The following is a 17,899-nucleotide window of genomic DNA, read 5'->3' as shown; positions in this document are numbered from 1 at the left end:
CGAGGAAACTGAGGCAGGAGGTGGGGAAATTAAGGAATGACACGAGGAAACTGGGGCAGGACGTGGGGAAACTGAGGCAGGACAAGGGGAAGCAAAGGTACGACATGAGGGAACTGAAGAACTGTGTGGGGAAAGGAAAGCACGACGTGAGGAAATTAAGGAAGAACACGGGGAAAACGAGACACGACACGGGGAAACTGAGGCACGATGAGGAGGAACCGAAGAACTACGTGGGGAATCCTCGGTCCAGCCCTCCCCAAACCTTCCTGCCCCTCCCACCACCCCCCCGGGGGTCCCCGGTGCCACTCACGGCTGCAGGGGGGGCAGGGTGGGCACGGCTCCTCCCGCTCCTCCTCCGCGGGGCTCGGGGCTGTGGGGGACGTTTGGGGTGGTTTTGGGGGGTGTTTCTGGGTGGGGGGGTGAGTGGGGGGGTGTTTTGGAGGGGATGGGTTTTGGGGGGGGTGTTTTGGAGAAGTTTGGGGGAGGTGCTTGGGGGGTTGTTTCAGGGGGTGATGTTTCGGGGGGTGTTTTTGGGGGTGTTTCGGGGGGTGTTTCGGGGGGTGTTTCGGGGGCGTGTTTTGGGGGCGTGTTTTTGCGGGGGGGCGTTTGGGGGAGATTTTGGAGGGATGTTTCGGGGGAGTGTTTCCGGGGGTGTTTCGGGGGTGGTGCTGTATGTATTAGGAGTGGTTTTTTGGGGGGGAGGGTTTAGGGAGGTATTTTGGGGGGGTGTTTTTTTGGGGGTACTCACTGTGCGTGTCATCAGGGTCACATGGCTGGGGGACACCGGGGGGACACGGGGGACACCCCCCGCCCCACCCTGGCACCTGTGGGCACAGAGAGGTCCCTGCCTCAGTTTACCCTTAATTTGCTCCCCCAAATTCCCACTGTGACCCCCCCCTAAAACATGGAAAGGGGGTCTGGGGGCCCGGGATAGGGGATTACTGGGAAGGGGGATGGGGAGCGCTCGAGGGTTAAAATAGAAAGAGTGGGAGGAGGGATTGAGGAATAACAAAAATAAATTACAACAAAGGAGAAATAAAGGAAAATAAATAAAAGTAAAAAATCAAATGAAAAGAGTAAAAAGAAAAGGAAATAAATAGTAAATAAAAATGAGTGTGAGAAAAGAGACTGACATGGAAAGAAATTAAATAAAGTGAAAGGAAATAAAGGGAGATAAAGGGAGAATCTGAAATAAAATGAAAGGAAGTAAAAACAGGAAATAAAGAAAAATAAAACAAAATAAAATAAAGGAAAATAAAACGTAATAAAGTGAAATAAAAAAATGAAATTAAAAAAATCAAAATGAAATAAAATTAAAAAGGAAAATAAAAATAGAAAAGGAAAATAAAATTAATTAAGGAATAAAATTTTTAAAAAGGAAAATAGAATTAATTAAAAAATAAAAATAAAATAATAAAATAATAAAAGAAAAAAAGAAAATTAAATAAAAATAAAAAAACGAAAATAAATAAAAAAAAAAACAAAAAGGGGAAAAAATTAAAAAGGAATACGAAATAAAGTTCAAAAGGAAAATCAAAATAAAATAAAAAAGGAAAATCAAAATAAAATAAAAAAGGAAAATCAAAATAAAATCAAACAGGAAAATAAAAATAAAATAAAACAGAAAAATAAAATAAAAAATGAAAATAAAAATAAAATAAAAAATGAAAATAAAAATAAAATAAAAAACGAAAATAAAAATAAAATAAAAAAGGAAAATAAAAATAAAATAAAAAAGGAAAATAAAATAAAGGAAAAAAATAACATAAAAATGAAGGAAAAGAGGATAAAAAGAAAGAAAAGGAACTGACCAGAACTGACCCAAAGTGAACCGAACCAAACCCAAAAAAACAACAAAAGCCAGGGAGTGAAATGACCCGGAGACCCGGGGGCGGCCGGCGGGGCCCGGGGGCAGCGGGAACACCCCGCCCTGCCCGGCCCATCCCGTTCCCGGCCCATCCCAACCCGTTCCCGTTCCAGCCCCGGTCCCAGTCCCCATCCCGGTCCTGTTCCAGTCCCGGTCCCGTTCCAGTCCCGGTCCCGTTCCCATTCCGGTCTCGTTCCCATCCCGGTCCCGTTCCTGGTCCCCTTCCCGTTCCCGTCCCGGTGCCGTTCCTGGTCCCCTTCCCGTTCCCGTTCCCGGTCCCGTTCCCGTCCCGTTCCCGCACCGGGCTCAGCAGCAGCAGCAGCAGCGGCGCCAGGAGCCGCCGCATCGCCGACACCGGCACCGGCCCGGGACCCCCCGCCCCGGCCGGACCGAGCCGAGCGGGGCCGGACCGCTCCCAGCCGCCCCGAACCGCTCCGGCTCCGCTCGGTTCGGCCCCGGCCGGCCCCGTTCGACCCCGGTTCGGGCCCGCTTCAGCCCCGGTTCTGGCCCGGTCGGTCTCAGTTCAGCCCCTCTCGATCCCGGTTTGGCCCCGTTCGGTCTCAGTTCGGCTCCGCTCGGTCCTGGTTCGGTCCCGTCCGGTCTGGTCCCGGTCTGGTCCCGTTCAGCTCCCACTCGGTCCCGGTCCCGGTTCGGTCCCGTTCGCTCCTGCTCGGTCCCGGCCCGGTCCCTCTCGGTCCCGGTCCCGGTCCGGCCCCGTTCAGCCCCGCTTGGCCCCGTTCGCTCCCGCTGGGTCCCGGTCCGGTCCCGTTCGCTCCCGGTCCGGCCCCTCTCGTTCCGTCCCGCCCGGGCCGGTCTCAGCTGGGCGTGGCTCCCCCGGGCAGGGCGGGGCGGGGCGCTCCGCCATTGGCTGAGAGCTGAGGGAGGGGCGGGACTCATCTCCAAGCCACACCCCCCGCGCCTCCTGGGGACGCGGGTTCGAGTCCCGCCCGGGGCGCTCCCAGCGGGACTGGCCCGAACCGGGACTGGGAGCCCTCGCCGCCTCCCCACGGCCCTGCCCCCGGGGAAAAATAGTCTCTGAAAGCGGGAGAAGCAGCTTTATTGACCCCTGGTGGGGCCACAGCGTCCTAGGGTGGGCAGAGTGTCTCAGCTGGGTGCAGCGTCCTGACGCGGGTCGGGGGTCTTGGGGTGGGTGCGGGGTCGTGGAGTGGGTGCAGCATCCCACCTTGGCGTGGGTGCAGGGTTTTACTGTGGGTGCAGGACCCTGACACGTGTGCGGGACCCCAGCAGGGGTGCACAGCCTCGGGGTGGGTGCAGGGTCCGCGGGTGGGACCCTGGTGTGGCCCCTGCCGTGGGTGCAGGACGCTGCCGTGGGCACAGGGGCTTGGCGTGGGTGCGGGGTCTCGATGAGGGGTCTCATTGTGGGTGCGGGGTCTTTGTGAGGGTGCGGGGTCTTGGTGTGGGTGTGGGGTCTCCTGGGTGTGGGGTCTCCTGGGTGTGGGGTCTCCTGGGTGCCTGATCTTGGTGTGGGGTCTTGCTGAGGGTGCAGAGCGTCAGTGTGGGCACAGGGTCTCATGGACGAGGGGGCTTGGGGAGGGTGTGGGGCCTCATCGTGGGTGTGGGGTCACAGTGTGAGTGTGGGATCTTGGTGAGGGCACAGGGTCTCATGGTGGCAGGGCTTGGTGTGGGTTAAGGGTCTCACTGTGGGTGTGGGGTCCTAGCGAGGGTGCAGGGGCTCGTGGGTGTGGGGTCTCATGATGTGGGGTCTCAGTGAGGGAGAGGGGTCTTGGTGTGGGTGCAGGGTCTAGACCAGGGTGTTGGTGTGGGTGCAGGGTGTTGGTGTGGGTGCAGGGTCTTGGTGTGGGTGCAGGGTCTAGATCAGGGTGTCGGTGTGGGTGCAGGGTCTTGGTGTGGGTGCAGGGTCTTGGTGTGGGTGCGGGGTCTCATGGGTACCAGGTTATGGTGAAGGAACAGGGTCTCATAGGTGTGGGGTCTCCTGGGTGCAGAGTCTCGGTGCAGGTCTCCATGTGGGTGCAGGGTCTCCATGTGGGTGCAGGGCCTCGGTGTGGGCACATCCCCCTGGTCCCTCTCTTCTCTCCTCACCACCCACGGGTGGGGTGCCAGAGCTCCACCACCTTCCCCCCGGCGTGGACGAAGTACACGGGGTGCATGGCAGCCGTGGCACAGGCCTGGGGGGGGGAACACTCAGCCGGGCATGGGGGACACGTGGGGGACACGGGGGGACACGGGGGGGACACGGGGGGGACACGGGGGGGACACGGCAGGGCCGGACACTCACGTGGTACGGGATGAGAGCCAAGGTGCTTCCCACCGGGAACCGCTGGAAATCCAGCTCCCCATCCACGGCCTCCACCTGCCCGTGCTCCTGGGTCAGCCCCACCAGCCTGGGGGGACACACGGTGTCACCTCCCCGGCACATCCCCGCCCGCTTGTCCCACCCCCCCACGCCCCGCGGGGGTCACCTGAGCTGGGGGTGCCCCTCGATGGCGGCACAGCCCGGGGGTCCCCGGTCGCGGCCGTGCAGGCTCAGGGCCGCCCACCCACAGTCCAGCAGCAGCTGCCGGCGGTGGGGGTAGTGCCCGACCACCCTGGTGAGGACGCGGATCGCCACCTCCTCCGGCCGGCACGAGCCCAGCTGGGTCTGCTGCAGGTCTGGGGATGGGGAGAAGAAAGCGCCTGGATGAGCTCGGGGTGTGTCCCACCCCCGGGGGGTCCCGCGCGGCCGGGGGGTCCCGTCCCACTCACCATAGAACAGGTAATTGCCCGGGTGCACCTCGGTGAGCTGCGACATCTCCGGCACCGGGTGGCTGCAGGACGGGGTGGAGCCGATGGTGGCCTCGGGACACGGGATCCCCTCCTGCCGCAGCCTGGGGGCACATTGGGGGGGACCCTCTGAGTGCAGGGGCCGGGGAGAGGGGCCAGACGTGGGTCCTTCACCCCTGGGCACGGCGGGGAACAAGACCAGGGGTGGCTCCTTCGAGTTTGGGTACCACAGGAGCAGGACCAGGGGTGGTGATGCCTCAGGGAGCCCCCAGATGTGCCAGGGAGCCCCTCAGATGTGCCAGGGAGCCCCCCCAGACACTCAAGGGAACCATCCAGACGTGGAAGAGCCCCCTCTAGTATATTAGGAAGATCCCAAGATGTACTGGGGAGTCAGTCAGATGTGCCCAAATGCCACCCAGATGTGCCAGAGCATCCCTTCTGATGCGCCTGGGACCACCCCCTGATGTGCCCAAGCATCCCCAGGTGTGCCAGGAATCCCCTCGGATGGGCCAGGACACCCCCAGATGTGAACAGGAGCCGCCAGATGTGCTCCAGTGCCCCCCCCAACTATGCCAGAGCATCCCCAGACACACCTGGGACACTTCCCAGATGTTCCCAGCTGTGCCAAAGCACTCCCAGCCATGCCTGGGCCCCCTCCCAGCTGTTCCTGACCCCCCAGATGTGGCAGAGCATCCACCAGCTGTGCTTGGGTTCAGCCCCAGATCCTGCCGGGGATCCCTTGCAGATGTTCCCAGCTGTGCCAGAGCAGCTCCCAGCTTTGGGAAAAAGGGGGAATTTGGGGGGGGGTGGCCTCAGTTTCCTTCCCCTAAATCGGTGCCACCACGGGCTGGACTGGGCTGGGGACCCCCAGATGGGAACACCCCTGTTCGTGGGGGGATGGGGGGGTCCCTGTTCCCCCCCTCCCCCTCCCAGCGGGAACCATCCGGCAGCAATTCCCTCCAGGATGCGAAACCCCCGCTGGGATAAAAGGGCGGCGAGGAGGAGGGAGGGGACAATGCCACAGGTCACATCAAAGGTGACATCAAAGGTGCCTGAGCCGCCAACATCCTCCCCGTGCCCCCCGGGGGGGGGGGGGGAGGGGGGGGCTTTGAGGGGCTTTTATGGGGGTCGTTTACATTTACAACCCAACACCGGGATTTTGGAGGGGGGGGGGGCTGGGTGACGGGGACAAGGACGTGCCACCCCCCCCAGCTCGACCCTCGCTCTCCCAAAACGTCGCGATCCGATCCGGCCGCTGCCGGGCGCGGGGACTGACCTGGTGACAAAGGCCAGCACGGCCTTGGTGGTGTCCCTGGCGACGTCCTGCACGGCCGGGATGTCCCCGCAGCCGTAGGTGTTCCCGCAGTGGGCGTAGACCCCCGCCAGTGTCACCACCTCCGGGCACCCCCGGGCGATGGCCCGTGCCAGCTCCAGAGCCTCGGGATCCGTGGGGCGGATTCCCGCTGTGCCAGGAGGGGGGGGACATGGAGGTGGGAGGGGGTTCGGGGTGCCCCAGGCTGGGGGAGATGGTGGGGATGGGGATGGGTGGGATATCACCACCCCCCCCCCCGGAGCATCCCGGCGGTGGGAAGGGTGGGAATGGGGGTGTGTGGGGGGATTAAAGGGGTTTGGGCGACCTCTGCCCCTTGGAATGCCTGGAAAAATGACCCTGGAGGGGCTTAGGTGCCCCATCCTGGTTGAGAGGGTGGATCTGAGGGCTTGAGGGACCTGGGACACCCTTCCCCATCCTCCCCCAATCATTCATCCTTGAAGAATGATTTTTGGGTGGGGGTCTTAATTGTCCCCTCCTGGTTGAGATGGATCTGAGGGTTTGGAGGGACTTGGGGCACGGAGCATCCTTGATTGAGGACATTGGGGGTGGTCTCAGCTGCCCCATCCTGGCTGAGATGGTGGATCTGGGGGCTCGGGGGGACACAGGACCTCATTCCCCAAGGAGCAACCTTGAAGAATGACTTCTGGGGGCTCTTGGATGCTCCATCCTGGCTGAGATGGATCCAGAGGCTTGGAGGGACAGGGGACATCCTTCCCCAGGGAGCATCCTTGAAGAATGGCTTTTTTTAGGGGGTCTCAGGTGCTCCTTCGTGGTTGAAATGGTGGATGTGGGGGCTTGGAGGGATAAGGAACATCCTTCCCTAAGAAGGATCCTCGAAGAATGACTTTTGGGGGGTCTCAAATGCCTCAGCCTGGTTGAGATGGTGGGTCTGGGGGGCTTGGAGAGACATAGGGATCCCTCCCTGTGGAGCATCTTTGAAGATTGGCTTTTTTTGAGGGTCTTAAATGCCCCATCCTTGTTGAGATGGTGGATCTGGGATCTTAAGGGGACACGGAGACCTCTCCTCATGGAGCACCCTTAAAAAAGTATTTTTGGGAGGTCTTAAATGCCCCATCCTGATTGAGAGAGAGGGCTTGGAGGGTCCTGGAGCATCCTTGATTAATGACATGGGGGGTGGGCTTAGATCCCCCACCCTCATGGAGATGGTGGATGTGGGGACTTGAGGGCCAGGGGGAGCTCTCTTTGTGGATCATCCCTAAGGAGTGACTTTTGGGGGGTCTTAAATGCCTCATCCTCATGGATCATCCCTAAGGAATGACTTTTGAGGGGTCTTAAATGCCTCATCCTCATGGATCATCCCTAAGGAGTGACTTTTGGGGGGTCTTAAATGCCTCATCCTCATGGAGATGGTGGATGTGAGGGCTTGAGGGACATGGGGAGCTCTCCTCATGGATCATCTCTAAGGAGCGACTTTTGGGGGTTCTTGAATGCCTCATCCTCATGGATCATCCCTATGGAGTAACTTCTGGGGGTTCTTGAATGCCTCATCCTCGTGGAGATGATGGATCTGGGGGCTTGAGGGACATGGGGAGCTCTCCTCATGGATCATCCCTATGGAGTAACTTTTGGGGGGTCTTGAATGCCTCATCCTCATGGAGATGGTGGATGTGGGAGTTTGAGTGACACAGGGAGCTCTCCTCATGGGTCATCCCTATGGAATGATTTTGGGGGATCTTAAGTGCCTCATCCTCGTGGATCATCCCTATGGAATGACTTTTGGGGGGTCTTGAATGCCTCATCCTCGTGGAGATGGTGGATGTGGGGGCTTGAGCGCCACGGGGAGCTCTCCTTGTGGATCATCCCTAAGGAATGACTTCTGGGGGGTCTTAAATGCCTCATCCTCGTGGATCATCCCTATGGAACGACTTTTGGGGGATCTTAAATGCCTCATCCTCATGGAGATGGTGGATGTGGGGGATTGAGGGCCACGGGGAGCTCTCCTCATGGATCATCCCTAAGGAGTGATTTTGGGAGGTTCTCAGCCGCCCCATCCCGCCTGGGACGGTGGTTGTGGTGGGCACCCAGCACATCCCACCCCACGGGCCATCCTGGATGATGAACACCCCCGTGGCAGAGGTCAGGGTGCCCCATCCCTGCCCCCCCAAAGGGTGGTGGGGGGGGGGGTCACCTACCCCTGGCGTTCCCGCAGTCCAGCTTGAGCCACACGAGCCAGCGCTTCCCGCCGGGAAGGGGGTTCTGGCGCAGGAGCTCCAGGCCCCGGGGGCTGTCCACGAGCAGCTGGAAGGCCTGGAGCCGCCGGGCCAGGGCGGCACATTCCGGCAGGTGCCACTCCTGCGCCGGGAAGGCGAACAGGATGTCGTCGAAGCCCCCGGCGGCGAAGAAACGCCCCTCGGCCAGCGTGGACACCGCGATCCCCCGGCGCGTCCCGCCCGTGGCCAGCGCAGCCCCTTCCCTGGCAACCGGGAGAGAGGGGTCGGGGGTGTGGGATGGGGGGAATGGGGGATACCGAGGGGGGGAAAGGTGGGGGAGGAGGGAGGGAGGATGGGAGAAACTGGGGGGGGTATTAGGGGGGAGAGATGGGGGGAGAGGATGGGAGATACTGGGGGGGAAGGTGGGAGGAGGGGGGACACTGGGGGGATCCAGGGGAAGGTGGGGGATACTGGAGGGGAAGGTGGGGGGGAAGGTGAAGGGAGGATGGGGGATCCAGGGGGATCCAGGGGGGATCCAGGGGAAGGTGGGGGATACTGGGGGGGAAGGTGGAGGGAGGATGGGGGACGCTGGGGGGATGTGGGGGGAAGCTGGGGGGGAAGGTGGGGGATACTGGGGGAGAAGGTGGAGGGAGGATGGGGGATACTGGGGGGATAGAGGGGGGATATGGGGGAAGGTGGGAGATACTGGGGGGGAAGGTAGAGAGAAGATGGGGGATCCAGGGGTGATGCAGGGGGGATTCAGGGGGGATCCAGGGGAAGGTGGGGGATACTGGGGGGGAAGGTGGAGGGAGGATGGGGGATACTGGGGGAAGGTGGAAGGAGGATGAAGGATGCTGGGGGGATCCAGGGGAAGGTGGGAGATATTGGGGGGGGGGAAAGTGGAGGGAGGATGGGGGATACTGGGGAGAAGGTGGGAGGAGGACGGGGGATTCAGGGGTGATCCAGGGGGGATTCAGGAGGGATCCAGGGGAAGGTGGGAGATACTGGGGGGGAAGGTGGAGGGAGGATGGGGGATGCTGGGGGGATACAGGGGGATATGGGGGAAGGTGGGGGATACTGCAGGGGAAGGTGGGAGGATGGGGGATACTGGGGGCACAGGTGGAGGGAGGATGGGGGATATGGGGGGATACAGAGGGGATACTGGGAAGCTGTGGGGGAAGGTGGGGGGAGAACGGGAGGGATGGTGGGGGAGGATGTGGGATACTGGAGGAAGCTGGGGGGATACTGGGGGAGGATAAGGGGATACTGGGGGGATACTGGGAGGATACTGGGAGGGAAGGTAGGGGAGGATATGAGGAGAATGGGGGGAAGGTAAGGGGAATGAGGAGGTGCCAGGAGGGATACTGGGGGGATGGTGGAGGGATGCTGGGGGAGAAGTTGAGGGGTGTTGAAGGGGAGCATGGGGGATGCTGGGAGGATACTGGGGACAGGATGGGGACACACTGGGGGGAGGTGGGAGTGCTGGGGGGGACACTGGAAGGGGCACTGGGAGGATGGTGGGGTGATAGTGGGAAGCTGAGGAGTGCTGAGGGAGGCGATGGGGGGATACTGGGAGGACGATGGAGAAATAAAGGAGGGGTACTGAGAGGGAGGATGAGAATGTTGGGGGATACTGGGAGAATTAAAGGGTGCTAAAGGGGAGAATGGGGGGACTGGGAGGATGGTGAGGGGATACTGGAAAGGCAGATGGGTGATATTTGGGGGAAAGGTTGGGGGTGCCGAGGGGGAGGATGAGGAGGTGCTGGGAGGGACTCTGGGAGGATGCTGGAGGGTTGTGGGGGGGGAGTTGAGTGCTCAGGGGGAGGGTGGGAGGATACTGGGAGGATGGTGGGGTGATACTGGAGGGGAGGAGGGGATGGATGCTGTGGGGGATGCTGGGGAAGAGGATGAAGGGGAAGTTGAGGGGTGCTGAGGGAGAGGATGAGGAGGTGCTGGGAGGGATATTGGGAAGAAGCTGGAAGGATACTGGGGAGGAAGTCGGGTGCTAAAGGGAAGGACGGGGGAATACTGGGAGGGTGCTGGAGGGATACTGGGGAGACGCCGGGGAGACACTGGGGGGATAGCGGGGAGGGTGCAGGGGTTGCCGGGGGTTGCCGGGCGGACCGTGGGGCCGCACTCACAGCGTTTTGTGTGTCTTGACGTGGGGCCGCAGGCGCAACCCCAGGGCCCGGCACCGCTCCCGCATCCGCTCGGCGTTCCCGCGCACCTTCGCCTGGTCCAGGATCAGCGCCGGGGTGGGCAACTGCTCCAGGGGGGCTCCCAGCCACCTGCGGGGGCTGCGGCACGGGACGGGAGAGGGGGAACCGGCACAGGCCCCCCCAAACCACCCTGTGCCCCCTGTACCCACTGTGCCCCCAAATCTGCAATCCCCAAAACCACCTTGTGCCCCCTGCACCCACTGTGCCTCCAAACCTGCACCCACCATCCCCCCAAACCTGCGTGCCCCCAAACCACCCTGCACCCACCGCACCCACTGTGCCCTAAACCTGCACCCCCAAAAACACCCTGCACCCCCCATGCACCCACTGTACCCCAAAAACTGCACCCCCCAAACCTGCACCTCTCAAAACCGCCCTGTGCCCCCTGCACCCACTGTGCCCCCAAACCTGTACCCACCATCCCTCCAAACCTGCACCCCCCAAAACCACCCTGCACCCACTGTACCCACCATCCTGCACCCCTAAAACACCCCACACCCACCATGCACCCACTGTGCCCCTAAACCTGCACCCACCGTAGACCCAAACGTGCACCTCCCAAAAAAACCCTACACCCACCATGCACCCACTGTACCCCTAAACCTGCACCCATCATCCCTCAAATATACACCCACTGTACCCCCAAAGCTGCACACCCCAAAAACACCCTGTGCCCACCATGCACTCGCTGTACCCCTAAATCTGCACACCCCAAAAAACCCCTACACCGACCATGCACCCACTGTACCCCAAACCTGCTCCCACCCTCCCCCCAAACCTGCCCCCACCATACACCCCCCAAAAAACTCCCTGCACCCACCTTGCACCCACCGTCCCTCCAAACCTGCACCCCCCAAACCACCCTGCTCCCACTGCACCCTCTGTGCCCCCAAACCTGCACCCCCTAAAAACACCCTGCACCCACTGTACCCGCTGTACCCCCAAACCCACACTCCCCAAAACCACCCTGCACCCCCCATGCACCCACTGTGCCCCCAAACCTGCACCCCCCCAAACCTGCACCCCTCAAAACCGCCCTGTGCCCCATGCACCCACTGTGCCCCCAAACCTGTACCCACCATCCCTCCAAACCTGCATCCCCCAAACCCACCCTGCACCCCCATGCATCCACTGTGCCCCCAAACCTGCACCCACCATAGACCCAAACGTGCACCTCCCAAAAAAACCCTACACCCACCATGCCCCCGCTGTACCCCAAACCTGCCGCCACCCTCCCCCCAAACCTGCACCCACCATACACCCCCCCAAAAACTCCCTGTACCCACCGTCCCGCCAAACCTGCACCCCCCCTGCACCCCCAAAATTACATCTGGGACGGGAACGCTTGGGACTGGGACATCTGGGATAGGGACGCCGGGCAGAGGGACATCTGGGACTGGGGTTCTTGGGACAGGGATGCCTGGGACCGGGACACTGGGAACTGGTCGCCTGGGACTGGGAATCCTGGGATAGGACACTGGGCAGAGGGACATCTGGGACTGGGGAGCTGTGGGATAGGGATGCCTGGGATCGGGACACTGGGAACTGGGTCACTTGGGACTGGGGTTCTTGGGACAGGGGTGCTTGGAGCTGGGTCAGTAGGAACTGGGTCACCTGGGACTGGGACACTTGGGATAGGGACACTGGGAAAAGGGACACTTGGGACTGGGACCCTTGGGATTGGGACCCCTGGGACAGGATGCCTGGAGCTGGGTCAGTAGGGACACTTGGGATAGGGACCCTTGGGATTGGGACCCCTGGGACAGGATGCCGGAGCTGGGTCAGTAGGACCTGGGTCCCCTGGGACTGGGGCACCGGGAAATGGGTGACGGGGCTCAGGATGCGGGCACAGGGACAGGGGCACCCTCTGGCCGTGTCACCTCGGTGTCCTCCCCCCTCCCCCCCCGCGGTGTCCCCTGCCCCTGTGGGTGCGGGGTGAAGGTCCGGGGGTGCCCCGAGCGCCGTCCCCGCCCTGCCCACCTGTCCGTCCGTGTGTCCATCCCCGCGTCCATCGCTCCGGCCGCCGCTGCCGTCCCCGCTCCGGTGGCCCCGGCGGTGCCACGGCCCCCACGTGACAACGTGGCACCCGCGGCCAAGCCCCGGCCGGGGACAAGGGTCGCTGCCAACCGAGGGGCCTCGCCGGGGTGGCAGGGCCAGGGGAGGACGCGCGGAGCCCGCGCCAGGACACGCTGCCAGAGCCGGGGACAGCCAGAGCCGGGGGGGACAGGCAGGGACGGCCGGGACACCTCGGGACACGGGAGAGGGGCTGCTGAGCCTCCCCCTGGTCGTGACACGTGTGTGGGGCTGCTGAGACCCCCCGTGCTCGTGACACGTGTGGCTGAGGCTGCACATGCTCATGACACGTGTGACAGGGGCTGCTGAGACCCCCCGTGCTCATGACGTGTGTCAGAGGCTGCTGAGTCCCCCCCTGGTTGTGACACGTGTGTATGGCTGCTGAGACCCCCTGTGCTCATGACACGTATGCCGGGGCTGCTGAGACCCCCTACGCTCATGACATGTGTGTGAGGGGCTGCTGAGACTCCCCCATGGTTGTGACATGTGGCTGAGGCCGCACACACTTGTGACACATGTGCCAGGGGCTGCTGAGCCCCTCATGCTCATGACACATGTGAGAGAGGCTGCTGAGACCCCCCCCCAGGCTTGTGACACGTAGATGCGGCTGCTGAGACCCCCCCACACCCGTGAGAGGTGTGTGAGGAGCTGTTGAGACCCCCTGTGCTCGTGACATGTGGTTGAGGCCACACACACTCATGACACGTGTGAGAAGAGCTGCTGAGAGCCCCCCACACCTGTGACGTGTGTGAGGAGCTGCTGAGACCCCCCTGTGCTTGTGACACGTGGATGTGGCTGTAAAGACCCCCCATACTCATGACACTTGTGCCAGGGACTGCTGAGACTCCCCTTGCTCGTGACATGTGTGTGAGGGGCTGCTGAGACCCCCTGTGCTCATGACACATGTGTGAGGGGTTGTTGAGACCCCCCGTGCTCTTGACGTGTGTGAGGGGCTGTTGAGACCCGGCCTGTTTGTGACATGTGGGCAAAGGGTCACGAAGGGCTGAGACCCCCCATGCTTGTGACATGTGTGTGGAGGCTGCTGAGAACCCTCACGCTTGTGACAGGGGAGAGGGGGCACGGCCGCTGAGAACCCCGCAACTCATGGCACGACATGTGGGCACAGAGCTGCTGAGGACCCCCCCACTCATGACACGTAGGGACAGGGTCACTGAGATGCCTCACACTCGTGACACGTGGGTGCACAGCCGCTGAGACCCCCCCAACTTGTGACATGTGGATTCACAGCTGCTGAGACCCCCCCCAACTCCTGACACATGGGGTCACAGCTGCTGAGACTTGGCACACCTGGGTACCAGGCTGCTGAGACCCCCACATGCTCGTGACACGTGTGTGTGTAGAGCTACCGAGACCCTCTACACTCGTGACACGTGTGGGTGCACAGCTGCTGAGACCCCCCCCAACTCGTGACACATGGATTCACAGCTGCTGAGACCCCTCCAGCTCATGACATGTGGGTGTACAACTGCTGAGACCCACCCCCAACTTGTGACATGTGGATTCACAGCTGCTGAGACCCCCCCAACTCATAACACGTGGATTCACAGCTGCTGAGACCCCCTTCAACTCGTGACACGTGGATTCACAGCTGCTGAGACCCCCCCCAACTCATGACATGGGGGTGCACAACGGCTGAGACCCACCCCCAACTCGTGACACGTGAGTGCACCGCTGCTGAGACCCTCCACACTCGTGACACGTGTGTGTAGAGCTACTGAGACCCTCCACACTCGTGACACGTGTGTGTAGAGCTACTGAGACCCTCCACACTTGTGACATGTGGGTACAGGGCTGCTGAGACCCCACACACTCATGACACATGTGTGTAGAGCTACTGAGACCCTCCACACTCGTGACACGTGGATTCACAGCTGCTGAGACCCCTCCAACTCATGACACGTGGATTCACAGCTGCTGAGACACCCCCCAAAGTCATGACACGTGTGTGTAGAGCTGCTGAGACCCTCTACACTCGTGACACACGTATGTAGAGCTACTGAGACCCCCCACGCTCGTGACACGTGGGTACAGGGCTGCTGAGACCCTCCACACTCACGACATGAGTGTCCCCAAGTCCCCCTGAGCCCCCCACCTGACACAGCCCGTGCTGGGACACCCCCCTGTGTAGGACACCGGAGGGGGGTAATACTGGGGGGACACATGGGGGGGGGAAGAGTGCCACCCCCCATCCCAGGGCAGCCACGGGCCTCACACGCCGATTTCCCACAGATATATTATTATAATTATTAATATTAATAATAATCTTTGTCTGTAAAAGATCTAAAAACGCATAGAAATAAAAAATAAGGTGGAGGGGGGACACGCGCGCGCACTCTGAGCGGCTCCTGGCCAGCGGGCACGGGAGGGGGGGGCACAGCACCCCCTGCCCAGCGAGGGGTCCCCACCTCCTCCCGTCCCCCCTACCCCTGCCTGGGAAGGGGGGATACATTCCCAAAAAACTGGGGGGGCTGGATACCCCACCGGGGAGGGATAAGGCCACGGATGGCGGGCGGAGAGGGGGGCTCTGCACCCCCTCGGGCCCAGGGGTCCCCCCTCAGCCCCTGGACCCCCCCTTGGTCCAAGGGGTGCCCCCTCTCTGTGCTGGGGGCGGGGGGCCCCCTGGGGGGGTTTATCCCATTCTAGGCCTGGTCCTTGGAGGGGTTTATCCCACTCTAGGCCCAGCTCCCAGAGGGATTTATCCCAGCCTAGGTCCGGCTCCCAGAAGTGTTAATCCCAGCCTGGGTCCGGCCCCTCAGAGGGGTTAATCCCAGCCTAGGCTTGGTTCCCAGAGGCATTAATCCCAACCTAGGCCCGGCCCTCGGAGGAGTTAATCCCAGCCTAGGCCCGGCCCTCGGAGGGGTTAATCCCAGCCTAGGCCCGGCCCTCAGAGGGGTTAATCCCAGCCTAGGTCCGGCCCTCGGAGGGGTTGTATTCCGTCTCTCCGGCTGACACCTGGGAGATGCGCCGCGTGGAACGCCACAGCCGCCGGTGGAACTGGCCCGGACGCACCTGGGGATGGGGGTGGTGAGAGCCCACCCCGTGCTCTGACCCCTTCCCTATCCCTAAATCCTTCATCCATCCTCATCTTCATCCCCTTTTTCATTCCCACCTCCTTCCAGATTATCATCCAATTCTCCATCCCCATCCTCTTCTTCATCTCCATCCTCATCCTGTTCTCCATCCTCATTCCCATCCCCTTCTCCATCCCCATTCTCTTCCAGGTGCTCACACCCTTCTCCATCCCCCTCACCTCCCAAATGTCCCTCTGCTTCTCCAACCCCATCCTCATCAACTCCTCCATCCCCATCCTGTTCCAAACACCCACCACTCCCAGCCCCTTCCCCAACACATCCCCTTCCAAACCCACCCTTTGCTCCACACACACTTCCCCTTCCAAATCCCCATCTCTTTTCCCATCACTGTCCCCTTCCCCTTTCACACCTGCATCCCTTTCCCAACCCCCCCATCACCATCCATCCATCACCCCTTCCCTATCTCCATCTCCATCCCCTTCCTTGTTCTCCACCTCCACTTCCATGCCCTTCCTTACTCTTTATCTCCATCCCCTTCCCTATCTCCACTTTCCCCTCCATCTCTACCTCTTTTCCCTTCCCTATCTCCATCTCCACCTCCATGTCTACCTCCATCTCCACCTTCAACTCCATCCTCATCCCTTTCCCTGTCTCCATCTCCACCTTCACCTCCATCCCCTTTCCCATCTCCACACCTCCATCCCCATCTCAAGGTCCACGTCCATCCCCTTCCCCACCTCCACCTTCATCTCCATCCCATCTCCATCTTCACTCCCATTCCCTTCCCAGTCTTCCTCTCCATCTCATCCCCACCTCATCCCTATCCCTATCCCAATCCCACATCTCCTTCCCCTCCCCACCCCGGTCCCCCTCAGCTCTGGAGAGGCCACGTTGAGGTCCCCAGCCCGGGAGCACCCCATGGACACCGGGACCCCTCCTCCCACCCCCCGTGGGATCCCGCTCACCTCAGCGGGCTGCCCAGCGCCCACCACGATGAGTTTTCCATCCTCCAGCCCCACCAGGATGTGACTCTTCTCCTTGGTGACGGACACGCTGTGCACGGGCACCCTCATGGGCACGGGGGGCACGGCTGCCCTGAGGCTGCAGAGACGAGGGTGGGATGGGACCCCCGGGCACCCCGAGGGGAGGGACAAAGGGGGACACCTCCCATCCTCTTCTCCATCCCCATCCTCTTCCAGATCCTCATCCACTTCTCCATCTACATACCTTTGCCCACCCACATCCTCTTCTCCATCCTCATCCCCATTCCCTTCCAGAACCTCATCTTACTCTCCATCCCCATCCCAGTCCTCTTCTCCAACCCCACTCCCTCCCAGAACTTCATTCTATTCTCCATCCCTATCCTCTTCCAGATCCTCATCCACTTCTCCACCCACATCCTCTTCTCCATCCTCATCCCCATTCCCTTCCAGATCCTCATCCTACCCTCCATCCCCATCCCAGTCCTCTTCTCCAACCCCATTCCCTTCCAGACCCTCATCCTATTCTCCATCCCTATCCCCTTCCAGATCCTCATCCTCGTCTCCACCCACATCCTCTTCTCCATCCCCATCCTCTTCCAGATCCTCATCCTCTTCTCTGTCCCCAACCTCTTCTATGTCCTCATACTCTTCTCTGTCCCCATCCCCTTCCAGATCCACATCCTACTCTCCATGTCCATCCCAGTCCTCTTCTCCAACCCCATTCCCTTCCAGAACCTCATTCTGTTCTCCATCCCCATACCCTTCCAGATCCTCATCCTACTCTCCATGCCCATCCCCATCTTCTTCTCCAATCTCATTCCCTTCCCGATCCTCATTCTTTTCTCCATCCCCATGCCCTTCAGATCCTCACCCTCTTCTCCATCCACATCCTCTTCTCCATCCCCATCCTCTTCCAGATCCTCATCCACTTCTCTGTCCCCACCCTCTTCTCCATCCCCATCCCCTTCCAGACCCTCCCCTTCTCCCCCATTCCCCCTCCCCGCTGTCCCGGTACCTCTGGAGCTCCCGGATCTCCAGCCCGCACTGGGTGGTCCCCAGCACCACGAAGTCCTCGGTGAGGCACATGGCCGTCACCTCCTGCTCCAGGGGCACGGACGCCAGGAGCTTCCCGTTCACGGAGTACAGGTGGAGCGCGAACCTGTCCTGGAAGAGGGCAGAGGGCGGGGAGCACACGCCGCTGGGCACGGGGAGGGGGCCCCGGGGAGCCCGGGCCGTACCTTCAGGCAGGGCCGCTGGCCCGCGGCGCTCTGGGCCACCACCTGCCCCTCGGGGCCCACGGCCAGCTGGGACAGCACGGCGGGGACGCAGCTCTCGCCCGGCGGCCGCAGCGAGCGGATGAAGAGCCCCCGGCGCACGGTGTGAGTGATGATGGTGCCGTCCTGCGGGAGGGAGGGGACACGGCCTGACCACGGTGACACCCGTGGTGGCACTGCCCCA

At 61.1% G+C, this 17,899-nt stretch overlaps 2 protein-coding genes and 1 long non-coding RNA gene across 3 annotated transcripts in view; all 3 read right to left on the bottom strand.

The window, feature by feature from the left end:
• Window positions 1–270: 270 nt before the first annotated feature.
• Window positions 271–2,249, bottom strand: LOC116786384. Its single transcript, XR_004356910.1, has 3 exons — window positions 2,169–2,249; window positions 749–824; window positions 271–370 (listed from the first exon to the last, which is right to left on the bottom strand). It is a non-coding gene; the product is annotated as an uncharacterized LOC116786384 (long non-coding RNA).
• Window positions 2,250–2,907: 658 nt separating this feature from the next.
• LOC116786314 (D-threo-3-hydroxyaspartate dehydratase-like) lies at window positions 2,908–12,447 on the bottom strand. Its single transcript, XM_032686819.1, has 8 exons — window positions 12,313–12,447; window positions 10,255–10,410; window positions 8,096–8,376; window positions 5,886–6,072; window positions 4,592–4,713; window positions 4,309–4,498; window positions 4,125–4,230; window positions 2,908–4,014 (listed from the first exon to the last, which is right to left on the bottom strand). The coding sequence occupies exons 1-8, from the start codon at window positions 12,342–12,344 to the stop codon at window positions 3,925–3,927; spliced, it is 1,164 nt and encodes a 387-aa protein (XP_032542710.1). The 5' UTR covers window positions 12,345–12,447; the 3' UTR covers window positions 2,908–3,924.
• A 2,194-nt stretch (window positions 12,448–14,641) lies between these two features.
• The window catches only part of NBEAL2 (neurobeachin like 2), a 44,998-nt gene continuing 41,740 nt past the window's right edge, over window positions 14,642–17,899 (bottom strand). The window contains exons 52-56 of the mRNA XM_032707750.1: window positions 17,680–17,841; window positions 17,457–17,605; window positions 16,424–16,559; window positions 15,298–15,435; window positions 14,642–15,198 (exon numbers count right to left, since the gene is read on the bottom strand). Of these exons, the coding sequence (XP_032563641.1) occupies window positions 15,331–15,435; window positions 16,424–16,559; window positions 17,457–17,605; window positions 17,680–17,841 (552 nt within the window). The 3' untranslated portion in view covers window positions 14,642–15,198; window positions 15,298–15,330. The remainder of the gene's footprint in view (window positions 15,199–15,297; window positions 15,436–16,423; window positions 16,560–17,456; window positions 17,606–17,679; window positions 17,842–17,899) is intronic.

The sequence above is a fragment of the Chiroxiphia lanceolata genome, chromosome 1 (assembly GCF_009829145.1).
Source record: "Chiroxiphia lanceolata isolate bChiLan1 chromosome 1, bChiLan1.pri, whole genome shotgun sequence".
NCBI lineage: Eukaryota > Metazoa > Chordata > Aves > Passeriformes > Pipridae > Chiroxiphia > Chiroxiphia lanceolata.
This window is presented reverse-complemented; position numbering and strand designations above follow the sequence as displayed.

Excerpts from the sequence above, each read along its gene's own strand:
- LOC116786314 (XM_032686819.1), bottom strand. The coding sequence starts at position 12,344 with ATGGACGCGGGGATGGACACACGGACGGACAG. Across the intron at positions 10,411-12,312 it reads ATGGACACACGGACGGACAG|CCCCCGCAGGTGGCTGGGAG; the intron begins GTGGGCAGGGCG and ends CCCGTGCCGCAG. Across the intron at positions 4,714-5,885 it reads GTGCTGGCCTTTGTCACCAG|GCTGCGGCAGGAGGGGATCC; the intron begins GTCAGTCCCCGC and ends ATGTGCCCCCAG.